The sequence below is a fragment of the Neodiprion pinetum genome, chromosome 2 (assembly GCF_021155775.2).
Source record: "Neodiprion pinetum isolate iyNeoPine1 chromosome 2, iyNeoPine1.2, whole genome shotgun sequence".
In the NCBI taxonomy this organism is placed as follows: Eukaryota; Metazoa; Arthropoda; class Insecta; order Hymenoptera; family Diprionidae; genus Neodiprion; species Neodiprion pinetum.
In genome coordinates, this window is record NC_060233.1 from 42,948,756 (window position 1) to 42,961,894 (window position 13,139).

At 43.0% G+C, this 13,139-nt stretch overlaps 2 protein-coding genes across 6 annotated transcripts in view; both read left to right on the plus strand.

The window, feature by feature from the left end:
- Nca (neurocalcin homolog) overlaps positions 1–13,139 on the plus strand; it is a 113,285-nt gene that overhangs the window by 58,481 nt on the left and 41,665 nt on the right. The window lies entirely within an intron of this gene.
- The window catches only part of LOC124210960 (neuronal calcium sensor 2), a 98,619-nt gene that overhangs the window by 58,224 nt on the left and 27,256 nt on the right, over positions 1–13,139 (plus strand). For 2 of the 4 annotated variants that reach the window (XM_046609459.2, XM_046609460.2), the window contains one exon: positions 10,587–10,705. In XM_046609459.2, the coding sequence (XP_046465415.1) occupies positions 10,595–10,705 (111 nt within the window). In that variant the 5' untranslated portion in view covers positions 10,587–10,594. Of the gene's footprint in view, positions 1–2,183; positions 2,574–2,673; positions 3,202–10,586; positions 10,706–13,139 lie in introns of those variants that run through there. The other 2 variants (XM_046609461.2, XM_046609458.2) reach the window with 2 other exon arrangements.

The window sequence follows — 13,139 nt, forward strand, 5'->3', positions numbered from 1 at the left end:
CAGCACGGTAACGTGGTTATCTGCCGTCTCCACAGTTTGTTCCTAGCGTATATCGAACTATCTCTCTCTCTCTCTCTCTCTCTCTGGCGGGGGTCCAAATAGTCGAGATAATTGAGTGAAATTGGTGAGCAAAGTTTCGCCATGCTCGCGTAAACTGAATCCTAAGAAGTAAACCGGTTGGGCTGATCGATATTTGGATATTGGTTGGTGTAAATAAACTTGGGTGGACCAGCGGAAACCCCGTGGAACTACGTATAACACAACCCAGGCTGACCTAAGCGTAACCTGGGCACCGGGTTTCCGTAACTCTCGGTATGGTTCCTTCCACCTGATTCCGACAACTTCGAAACGGCGAACGGTCAGCCTGTCCCATATGGCTACGCCAATTTATACAGGGTGCGGGACCAACGATCCGTGTTCCGATGGATAGATCACGGATGACGGATGAGAGATAGCCAAGTTATACAAAACTGAAGGGTTGCGTAGAGATTCACAAGCTGTGCGCAAAAAAGAACGGAAGCTCTTCATCTTTTCTTCTTGGTGCTTTTTCGTCCCTTGAAAATAACGGCTTTGACAACGGAAGAAATGCTTTGCAAAAAACATTGCAGGGTAAAGCTACTTTTCACCGGCTACCGGCTCTGCGACGACTCTTTTTTACACACATTGTAATCCCACTGTAGTTGGCGTTGAAGCTGCTGCCTTGACGGGAAGGCAGAAAATATTTTGAATAATGATGTTTTCGTTCTTCAACTCCGCGATGCCGTGAATTGCCAAATTATCAGACGACGCGCACCGTTCCGCCGTTCGCATATCTTCAAATATCGTTTACCTAATCGATTGGCCCGCGTTACTGAGGAATTATCGATTATCTTAACAAGGGGATTAGTTTAGGAGCTGTGCCGTATGTACGCAACGAAGTCGAGGAAAAGGAATCGTCCGACCTGTACTTTTTCTCGACGTTGAGAAGTCACGACATCTTCTCGTCCCTTGGCTTTTAATCCCCCTTACCTGTTTATCCCGGACTCCAAGAGTTTGGGGAATTAAATTGAATTTCCCGCTTCTAAAAGTTTCATTTCATGTTTACTCGCTACGTAAATAACGAAGAATCGACCAAGTCGCCAATTTACGGAAGGCGTGTTACGCACCCAATTTAACGAACCTGACACTCTTACATAATCTGTTCACTGATAAACAGGCGTAATTCAAAAGAAAGACAACGAAGAGGAGAATAGAGAGGCGCGGAGGAAAGGTGCGAAAGAGAATTACCAAATAAACAGGATTCCGACTGATAACTCTCGATCAAGATGGTCGTCTAGTTTCAAAGGATTTTGAGGAAATCTTTTTTTTTTTTCTTTTAGACTAACGAAAAAAAATTTGAAGTTTGCATATCCTTTCATTTGTTTAGCTTGTAAAATAAAAACTACCAAAGCAATCATGATTATCGCAGTTCACGCGATAGGTATAGGTTTAATGAAGATGCTGTAAAAATTTGAGTACGATCGGTCAAGAGCTTTTTGAGATATCATGTCTACACTTTATTTTACATACGTTCCTATCGGACAGTATGCATTAGGTTGTATTCGCTATTTCGTTTCCAAAAAATTACAAAGTTTGTTTAAATGTCAATAAATATAATGTGAATACTATGAGTGATTTTGTTTCAACGAATTGTTTAAAAAATAAAAAAAAAAACAAAAATACCCCAAAACCTTTAAAAAGAGCCTTCACACCAGACGACGACCCCGGGTGTTTATCGGGTTTAACATAAAAAGTACGCAGGACATGCCCGGCACTTTTCGCACGAGGTATGGTCGCGCCGTCTCGAGATGACGACATCGCTACCAAAGACCTCGATAAAGATAGCGACAGCCGCCGGTGGTAGGGCTGATCCACGGTTCGATAAAACTAATACCCGCGTTGTATCGCAAGAAGGGCTGCTCGCGGAGCAGTACATGGGCAGGCGGGGATCGCAGGTGAGAGAGATCGATTACGCCTAGCCACCCTCTCGTTATTCAGTTATATTTCTGCAAGGGCTAGCGGAGGGCTGAATCTCGCCTTTTCAGGGATTCGCGTGCCTCGAGGCTCCGGCTCCGGCGTTCAGCACGCAGGATCGGCTGGCGCGCGCGACCCTGGAGGGACTCGGCGGGGACTCGACGGGGATTCGACGGGGAGTCGGCATCAAACCGTTGCGATGCTAGTAGGCCGCTCGCTCTCAGCACGAACGAAACGACGCAACGTCAGTTAGCACGACGACGGCGATCCGATACACCCGTCGTGCCAGTTGCTCGTCGACGCAATCGCGAATGATATCTGGGATACGAGGGGGATCCCTTGGATACGTACAGTGCGGACACGGTGTAACGCCGGAGTTTTCAACGCGCCGAACATCCTCGCCGAGAAGCAACAGTCCTCGAAGCAAAACGCCGGGTTACCCCAACATAGCCCTAAACGCCGCGGAGGGATATTCTTGCCGGGATTAATCCGCTGCGATTACTTGGATTACGATATATCACCTACTCGCTACCTTCTTGTTCGCGGAGATAAGATTTCCCCGTTTAGTCATCTTGACAGAGGTGTGGTTTTTGTTTACGATTTTTTTTTTCGACCTATCTTTGTCTCACTCCCTCCCTCCCTCCCTCCCTCCCGCCCTCCCTCCCTCCCGTCCTTCCCCGCCTACCCCGTTATATCTCTCTCGCTCTCTCTCTCTCTATACGCAAAGTTGCAGTGGTGCAAGTTGTCCAGTTTCAATACGGTGTGCCGATGGTGGTAGAAGTTTGAAATAATTTCATCTCCGTAAAGTATAATATAGTGGCCGAGAAGAAGGAGGAGGGTTTACCCTTACTTTGTACAATACGTATGACGATTTGATAACCGTCGACTTTTCTACAAGGAAATCAACTAGCGCGTGATTTTAACCTCTGAATTTATCGAATGCAGCGGTTCAGTGTCGAAAGAGAAATTTAATAAAGTGCGAAACTGCGAGAACGACGACGGCTGTTTATAATTTTTTTTTTTTTTTTTTCAACTGTGTGTGCTCAATCAATCAAATGGTTTACTCAGCATAAGATATTGCCAACGAATGATTGTGGATATATCGACTTCGATCTACCGATAAACAGTGTCGAGTAAAAGAATTCATCTTTCTCTCACCGTACACCTCGCTCTCCACGGAATATACCCAGACAGTGACGCACTTGATAGGTAAGCCAAAACGCCATTCCTCTAATTGGCCAATCCATATCCATTAAACTTCGTTCAACATCAACACTCTGGGATGCTAAATACGCCGCAGTTTTGCGACCAGTAGAATATCAACGAGGTTGATTTTTTTGAACCTGTATACAACGTCCAGACGCCAAGCTGTAGATAACGAAAGAAATGACCATTCTTCGCATCCGTTAGACTTTCATTGAAACACGTCAGTTTACGAACATCCCAGTTTAGTTTAGCCTGTTGACTTCACTTGTTGGACGGACCTTAAAATCCCGTGAGATCAAAACCACTGGAGATATTTCGAGTGGATTTGAATAATTTCCTCATTGTTTCTCGCCCGCCAGCGTTTTCCCCCTGCTACGAAATTGCGACGGAAAAGTGAATAACGTAGAAAAAGAAATTGTAGGAATAATGACTTGAGAAAATTATTCACTCTGATAAAGATAAGCGTGCATCGATAAACACTTGTAGGTTTTTTTTTTTTTTTAGTGTCACGCCTAGCTGCGAAACCGGAGTTGTTCCCCATGGCTTTAGTGATGTTTAAAATTGCACGAAAAAATTTGCCGTGTTAAATTTACAAATGAAATAATTCACGCAATGTAACTCCAGAATCGACTATTACGATTTTTTTAAATCTTTTTATCGGGTAGAGTCTAGATACTCGGACCAATGGTCGGTCGTGGTTACGAAAGGTGTTCGAATCTTTGAAAAACTAGGTCCACATACGTACCTTCAAAGATTTATTACAGCGATTCGCATGTTTTACGACGTGTCGGTCACTGAGAGATGCAAGTTGTCGGTGAAGTTTCGCGAGAAATAATTCACATGTCTATCTGAAACAAGTTTTGCAATCGAGAATTTCATTGCTCTCGCAATGGTCACCTGATCGTGCCCCGATGAATCGAAGAACGGACGACTAGACTCATCTATTAGCTGTCGTTTCGGAATACTTTTACTCGCGTGGAACAAGTTCTGATCGAGGTTCACGCCACATAATAGGCTTTTACATTCCGACATGATTATTGACAGCTAAGGTTGTCGTATATATCCTGTGCATCGATTGTGTGGAAATTTACGGGTGGATTGATGATGTCAAATGGAAACAAGTATTACACGAGCGTATTTCGACATGATTCATTCGTTGCACGATCGGTAAAACGACTCCGGCACGTAAGTCGTATAAAACTTTTAAAATCGCCGCGGCTGTGATTTCTGGCGCGGGGAAAAAAATACCGAAAGAGGAAAGGAACAAAGAACAAATCGAAGGCATATTTCAATTATTCCAAACCGCTCCCGGGCAGCGCTTTGTCGGGTCAAAGGTTATCGGTCGGCGAGACTACCGCGAAGCTGACTACGTTCGATGAATTTTTCATCCGGCGTATCCGGCACAGACAGCTTCACCTACGTCGCTGCTCAGTTATCAGGCGCTACGTATGTTTGTTAATTTATCAAACTCGGATGACGGCGTAGCTATTGAAACGATGAAGTACAGGGACGCCTCGGAACGAAGTAGCAAAAAACACCCAAAGCTGCCTGGTCATTTTCATGGGAAGCGCGATGCACGGTAGGATGAAAAAGAAAAAAACACCCGTGCTAAGATCAATACCACAGCTATGGACTCGGTGATGATGTATCCCTGATCAACCAACTTGGGGTGAGGGATGATGCATCAGCTCCGCGATTCTAATCATCAGCTCCCAGAGTAAACGTGCGAAGTTCTTGAGCAGCGGTAAACGAGTCGTCGATTTCTAAAAGTCTTCCTCAATTTTTCAAGTCTTTCTGAAACAGTTTATGAAACAACGTATCCTCTCAACGTCTGTTGTAATATCGATTTGCGATTTGTTGAAAGCAGTTCGTTCTCATTGGACAGTTTGATGAAAGTTATTTGTCAGAGGCAAACATTCGCGGCAGTCTAATTCATCTTCTGTTCAAACGGTTTCGGTATTAAGTCGGAGGATTTTAGGGACAACGGGTATAACTTTCCGGTGACGAGTCGCTGATGTCAATATTCGATTCGTGGCAAGCTTGCGCGTAACTCGAGTTTCCGACTTGATCTTCGGTATTACTAAAGTTTTTCACTTGAGTTTTTGCAGGGGCGTCGGTTCGATGGTTCGATATCAGTTTGACAGAGCGAATACTGGCTAAGGTAAACCTATACGCCTGTCGGAAAAAATTTTCCACCGGCTAACGGAAGCGGCGAAAGCTCGGCCAAGAAATTGTTTTTCTTCTCACGAACAGACGCTGCAAGACCTGCGCCTCGTCTGTCAGCTCGATCGGTGTTTGAGTCGAAGTTGAAAGCTTCGGCTTCTCCCTTTTTTACTTCATTTTCTTGGTTTCTGCGGTTCGTCTTGTGTCGATACACCAGCCAGTAATTAGTCAGAGCTTGCGGCTGGCGCCGAGGAAGAAGCTAACTTCTAGATAAAGAACATGCATCCGGCTGGTTGTTTGTACGGATTATATTCAAATCGACCTTTCTCAGTACTCGTAGTTTTGTACTTTCACATTGTCTGCATCCTTTTCGTTCTTCAACCTTTGAGATTATTGGATGTTGGAAGGAGCTGCTTGATACCGAAAATCGTAATCAATCGTGTCGGCTGGAAAGAGAATACAAAACGGTCAACGGTAACGTTCAAATTTAATGACAAAATTTCATTTTTTACCTCGGGTTTTACTTGTTAACGCCTCTAATTTTTCAGTTTTATAACACACGTCACACATTTTTTTTTTTTTGTATTCCTAACGAAGGTTATACAGCTTGCCGGATACGAATTGTATACGTGTGATTATTTGTCACGCGGATCGATCCGGATTATATAGACGATAATTTAAAAAGCTTTTCCGTTATTTTTATCCTTTACTCATTCCTTCGTCGTAAAAACAAACCAATTATACTTTGAAAACAACTCTCGCTAATTTAGGTGCTCGCGATTCGGCTCGTCTCGCGTCTTATTGTTCAAGAAATTCAAATTGAGCCAAACCGAACGATCCATCGATTACCCGAAAATCTCGTTGAAGCGTAACGTCGGGTGGCAGATGGCTACCGGCACTAAACGATTTACTTTGGTATTTCGTCCTTGGTTTTAGCTCATGTTATTGCAGACTCGAGAACGTAAGAATTTACAGTTTCCCTAATTTTCGTTTTCTCATAATACATACTCTTCAATACTGATTAAATAACCATTTCAGCATGACAAAGGAAAAAACAACCAAGTCTCGTCTGACTTTCAGGTTTTATTCACCGACTGCCATTGATATGTTAAAGTATTCAGCACTGACCTTAGCTATCGGTATCGAGTTTTTGGTATTCCAACAGAAATTGCGGCTTCCGAAATTTATCGACACTCGTCCCATATCAATGTTACATATTTGCAAGGATGCGAGTAACGGTGACCGATATGAAACGAAAATCCATTTTAATGGTCGCGAGATAAAGATAGATTAAATAAGAGACAAGAGAGAAAAAAAAAGAAATGATACTCTGCAAACGAAAAAAGTAACCACCATAAATAAGACGTTCGCCCGTTCTTATCTTATCAAGAAATAGTCCAGCATGCGGACGGAGAAAGTCCGAACGCGACAGAGCCGACTTTCACTATTTGTTACACGTACCCGGGGACGAGTGCGTAGCTTTATCCGTCAATCGGTCTACGCGTATGCCCAACGTAGCCCCGGTTGCAGGATCACGTCGCCGACACAGAACGTATGCAGATGAAGCGGTCAGCCGGAGGCACGTATTCAGGTCAAACGTCAAATACTCGGAGAGCACGAAAGCCAGGTACGATGTGTGCCTATGGATGTGCCTGCGAGCACGCTATCCAGATCCGCGGTTACAGGTCAGAGTTAATTAGGACTGAGATTAAACGGCTAGAATAGGCCTCCCGAAACGGCGAAGTGCTACAGGGTCGACGTCCTCGTCGAATACTCGCGGAATCTGTAGTTTTACCCGTTGAAATATAATCCTTGTTACATCGTAGCGTCCAAAGTGGTCACGTACCTGGAAAACCGTGGAAATGTCACGGAATTTTTGTTTCGAAAAACTCGTCGCTACCCTGACTGCGTTACTTCCGATGAGATGCGTATGCACCAAGCCGCATCGCTGGCAGCAAGTGCGGCAATCTTTTTTGCCGTCCGATGTATATAGCTGGCCGGATCCTGCCGCATGTGAGGTTACACGCGTTAAACCAACATCATAAACACAACATATCCCTGCAAGTCGACCCTTACCCTCGTACCACTACTGGTGGCTTAATATCTTTTGCTGGGATTCTAAAAATACCGTTTCCTGTTACGTACATAACACGATTGTTGAACGCGTTCGCGTTCTTATTTCAACCCGTTTCATTATTCTATCGAGAATTTTTAACAGTATCTTTATTTGTATTCCCGCGTAATTTATTCGGGCAACCGATCGTGATGAGAAACACGCGCGTTTTCGACTCGCTATTTTTGCATACGAAACGTCTGTTTCTCGTAGCTTCGGTTCCGTTTTTATTTACCCTCGACATTTTCACCTCGCTTCTCGCACACCGTACTCGTCGTGTCTTTTCGTATTACACACGCTGAGAATTATCTTCCCTTGCGTTTTCTTGTTTCCTTTTACTCGTATTATTCACCCAGCTCACCTCAAGCTGTGGTATAAATCTGTGTTACCGTGTAATTTCACCTTGGCGCCTCCTGCTCATCGACGACCCTACATTGCAGAGGAAAATTGTGTAAATTGTAGGTAACATTTACATATCGTATAATGAACGTGATACTTCAACTTGGGGCGAGATCAATTATTGCCGACACTGTCCTGTATTCGCGATCTAAATATCCTTCGGCAAAAAATTACACACACAATCTTCGCCGTCATTGACACTCGTGCCATAGCCGTGGTACTGTACAATTAAGAGGGAAAACAACAATGAGTTTTGCGAAATTTAACTTTTTATCCCAGTTTCTCGTGTTACTCCCTACTGACTCTCACAATTAGTCACGTTATGATTGAATACTTTACCGGGCACTGACAATGAAACACCGGATATGCATCTTATCGAGCACTCTATCTACAATAGGTTTAGAATATAATCACAAACCAAAGGTGTGTGTAAACATCACGAGCAGCAAAAAAACTTTCATCCATTCTGTTCGTTTTTAAAATCCTTTTATTATTCATTCTACTCCTCTTTTTCGGGCCTCCACTTTGCGTAAATTAACTTATACTCGCGCTCGTGTTACACGCTATGAAATGAAATTTGTAAAAAAAAAAAAAAAAAAGAAAAAGAAAAAGAAAGAAGTATCTGAATACTTTTCACTTTTTCAATCGGCCTGATTTACACATAAACTTTTTAACCGTTAACCTCTTCTTTCTATACCATATTTCTCTTAAAATTTTTCTCTCGCATAAGTTATAATAGACATACATTATCGGTGATTATTCGCTATGACTAATAAATTTTTTATTCTTTTCATTTTCTAAACCTCTGTAATTTAGTGTTGGAAGAAAAATCTATCCAACTATCAAATTATAACGGAATGTCGAATAATCGGCAATCGCGATTCGCAACTTGATGTTACAATCAATTAAGACGTCGTGAACTATTTGAAACGGGCCGGACGACTGTTCAAATAATCGTTTAAAAATATTTCGCTATACGTGACGCAACTCCAATATCGTTGTTTCTCCGGCGTTTCATCCCTTCCGTTTCTTTTCCCGCGTGGCTCTCTACTCACTGTCCATCAATTTTATCTCGGCACACCACCTACGCAATTTTTCCTCGATCGCGACGGTTTCTTCATCCAGCTGCATCGATTTTCCTTACAACAAAGCGTGCGTGCCTTCCTTATACATATACGTACATACCAAAGACGACAGCTTACGTGTTAGTGACTTATATACGGCCGTCCACGAAAAAAGCACGTCTCCGTCTCTCGCGGTTGACTCTCGGGGCTCTTTTATTTTTTTAGTAGCTGAGGGCGGGGGGCTGATTTCATGGCGTTTCCACAGGCGAGTCCATCAGGCCTGCGATCGATTTCGTTTGAGCCGTATGGCAGGACTTTTTGTCTTCTTGTGGTTATACCGCTTCTTTCTTTCATCTACTTTCCTCTCTTCTCGCGAATGGCTTCTGTCTATTCCAATACTATTTCTTTGGTGACATCTGCAGGGGGGGGGGGGGGAGAACAACTTATCAGCTCCGAATTCTTCTGCACATTCTCTCCCTACTTCTTCCATCTTTTCATTCCATCTGTTCTCTTTTTTCTCTTATTCCATGTCCTACCCTCCGTGGCTTACTTACTAAGTAACGTCTCTCTAACAAGCAACGTTCTATCGCTTTGCTCATTAGCAAGTTTGATTTGTAGATCAAGACTGCATGCGCAATATTATTAATTGAATACTTGGCCGTCTCACGGGCTGCGCCGTGATCGATAATTGCTAGTCCAACGACTCGTCACGGTAAAATAAGTTACGGCTTAATCATTGTATAGAAAACTACCTCGCAAACTAATAATTTGAAACTGTAGCCATGCGAAAATATTTCTAAAAAGATTCGATAGAAAATAAAAAGGAAAATCGTCGAATCACGAAGCTCCGCGCTTCAAAGGGAACGAAGCTTGGCTTGCGTTCATCAAGGCGGACGCCACGAAATTTTCTGTCTGTTTTCTGCGCTCTGTAAAAAACAGACGGACTGGAATAAAAGAGAAAAATAAATAAAAACTATACGCGTAACCTACGACTAGTTAGCAATCAAATTCCAACCGTGCGAAGGAACGTAGCCATGCTGTTGAAAAAATATTCCGTCATACGTATCTTGTGTCACAGGTATAACGACCCCGTTATTCCTATTGCGCAATTTGGCCAATATTCCATACCTAACCCATGTCGCCACCACTTTCTCCACTTAGGGTCAACGAAGTACGATTTATACTATATTACACTTAGACCGATTGTGAGCCGCGTATAATGTACCTTTTACTCGGTCACGAATGACATAATATCGTCTGCAATCCGTAGTTGTACCCACACTCTCCATACACCTATAATCAAACGAATCGTTGCGAGGGCGTCACGAAGGTGTATTATCAAAGTTGCTGCTGCGGATGTTGAAGACAAAAATGTTTTGATTTCTCGAAAATTAGACTTTATCGGTACTTCACGTGTGTTCAATTTAGACTCAGTACAGTACAGTACAAGTATATCAGGCAGGCGATCGTTACGTTAGTGTAAGGAATAACATTACGTAAAACGTCAGTCTTCCCGTTTTCGGAGTTCGACAAAATGGAAATCGCACGTCGAGAAAATATTCTGTCAATAGTCCCCTCCGTCCTTTAAGAAAAGTCGTAATTTACTTTGTTCTGAAAATTTAATGATATTTTTTTCTTTATATTTTCAGGTTAAAAAATGGGGTGCTTCGGGAGCAAGGATAAGCTGAGCAAAGAGGACATGGATTTCCTGAAGTCGCACACGCGGTACGACGAAGCCACCATCAAGGAATGGTACAAAGGATTTAAGGTCAGTCGACGAAGCACCTTTCATTATGTCAAAGGTCGATCGTCGTATGAGATTTGAAAAACGAGGCCGTCGCAATTCCGACTCGGTTCCGATTTATTATCCACCGGTACTCGGTCGTTGACCGATAAATTTAGAGACTCATATTTCTTCGTGGAGTAAAAAGAAGGCAAGCTGCAGAGAAATCCAGCTCCCGGATCTCGGGGCTCAACATAGTTTTCAAATTGTCAAATACTTGAGGTTGGATTTTAGAGCTAATTAACATTCTTGCCGCGCGTAAACCTGCAACCGTTGTTTCTGTTCGCGGAATTTTCCGTCAATGCTTATTGAGCGGTAAAATTTATCGTTATAAATAAAAATCTCGTTAGACGAGACGACCGTTTTTTCCTCCATTTTTTGCCTCTCACTTTCCTCAGCTGTCACGTTTGCATTTGGCTTCAAAAGCATTCCCACAAACCGAGACCCTCGTTGACAAAGCAAACTGACCAAATACTGCTTCAATTAATCTCGCTCGCGTGGCACACGCGCTTCTCATTCTAATCAGCGGTCAAACACAAGCATCGCTGTATGTAATCGACCGTGTTAGTGACATTAATTGCGGATTGCGAATGTTTTCTTACAATAAACAATGCGCGAATTATCGAAACGAAATCCGATTTTCAATGCGCGTTATACGTTTTTCAGTGAAGAAGTGGAACGTGATCCCTCGGATTCGTTGATGGACCTTTTCTCAATCATAATCCATTTTTCTCTCTCCTTAATTTTACCTTTCAAAATTCTAACCCGTCTCATTCCCGCAGAGAATGCTGTACCGTCCAATTAGAGCGCATCCATTATGCTTTTGTAATTTATTTTATACGGTAGGTCTGTTCGCTAAGGCTCCTTTGACAATACCTCATCCTCACGATATTCCCATGAAAGTATTTTCACCCCTATATTATAGGGTTTTAAACTCGTTTTGTTCCACATTGCGCGGTACGATCACGAAGGCGCTGAAAAACCGATCCTCTTCCCTTTTTTTCCTTCTGCTGCATAATTTTTTTTATTTTTTCTTCATCAATTCTAAAAAGTTGGCGAGAGATTTTGTGGCGTTCCCTGTCTTTTGTAAACCCTGTAAATTATTTACGCAGAATGTGTCTCCGGCGTTGTACCCGAGGAAAGTTGGTGTGGTTTCCCAGTTATTTAGTGGAGAAACTTTTCGCCATTCCTCGTCAAAGTGGCCCTCGAAATTCTGCCTTCTTCACCGCGCGGTGGCGGAGTGAACCGGCTGGCTGGTTGGATCATTGATTCGCGGATAGCTGTGGGTGTATAACCAGCAACCGCGAGTAAACTTGACTCGTGAAAACTCGTTTGCGGCTTAACTTTAATCGCGCAATGCCGTTTCGTGTCGGTATGCGGCATACGCGAAACAATTTTATCATGCCCGAAAAAGGAAACGAAGAAAATGAAAATAAATAAACGTGCGTGTTACAACCGAGGGAGGATGGATGAAAAACGGCGAACGAGAGAAACACGTGTACCTAGACTTTCAAGATGATGACAGGATCAATTTTACCTTATTGGATTATTGTTACGGCGACCTTTAGTTTTGTCGATATGTGATGATTTCTTAATTGCCCCAATTATACAACTATAAATACCAGTTGCGTACATCGTAACGTTTGCGGTATTAGCCTCAAAGGCTGATTGCATCGGAGTGCAGTGCAGTGCAGTAATAAGAACACGAATTTCACCATCGTGTGCATGTTACAGGTTGGAAATGCAGCGGTGGCTGCAGTATATCTATCTCGAGAGATCGTGGAATAAACGTTCGCCTTTTAGACCATATCAAAGTCGGATACCGTTTCTGTTGCGACATGGAAAAAAGGCTTGCAACCTTGTGTATAAGTCGATCACAGCTATGGATCAGTTGCCTTGCAACGCGCAATACGGAACACGAAAGAGGCAAATAGGCGGTTTTATCTTTAAAATCAAATGATCCAGGACTAGAATTCAATTTCTGGGACATCGCATCGCATCGCATCGCGTGTCACTCATTTTTCCATGTAGGTACCGTTTATGTGAAGCGCGGTGAAAAATATTGCTGATCGTCAGCGATGGTTTCTTTGTCACGGAAATTGCATCGTTTGCCGAAGGGTGGCTTTCAGCTCTCTATTTTTCCTTTCATTCGTTCAACCCGTCTACTTCTTTCTTTTTTTTCTTTTCTCTCTTTTTCTTCTTCTCTCTTGCCTCATTTACTCTTTCTTTCTCATACTGCATCCGTAGAACTGATCGCTCTGCAACTCGAGACCTTTCCGCGTTCGTCTCCCTTGTACTTACCCGCGCTATTATCAAAATAACCGTTGTAGAACGTAACTTCGGAGCTATTTGCTATTCAAAGCTTTCAGCCTCAATTCCATGGAATACGCGTATAATAGACGGAGCGACGGCGTATGTA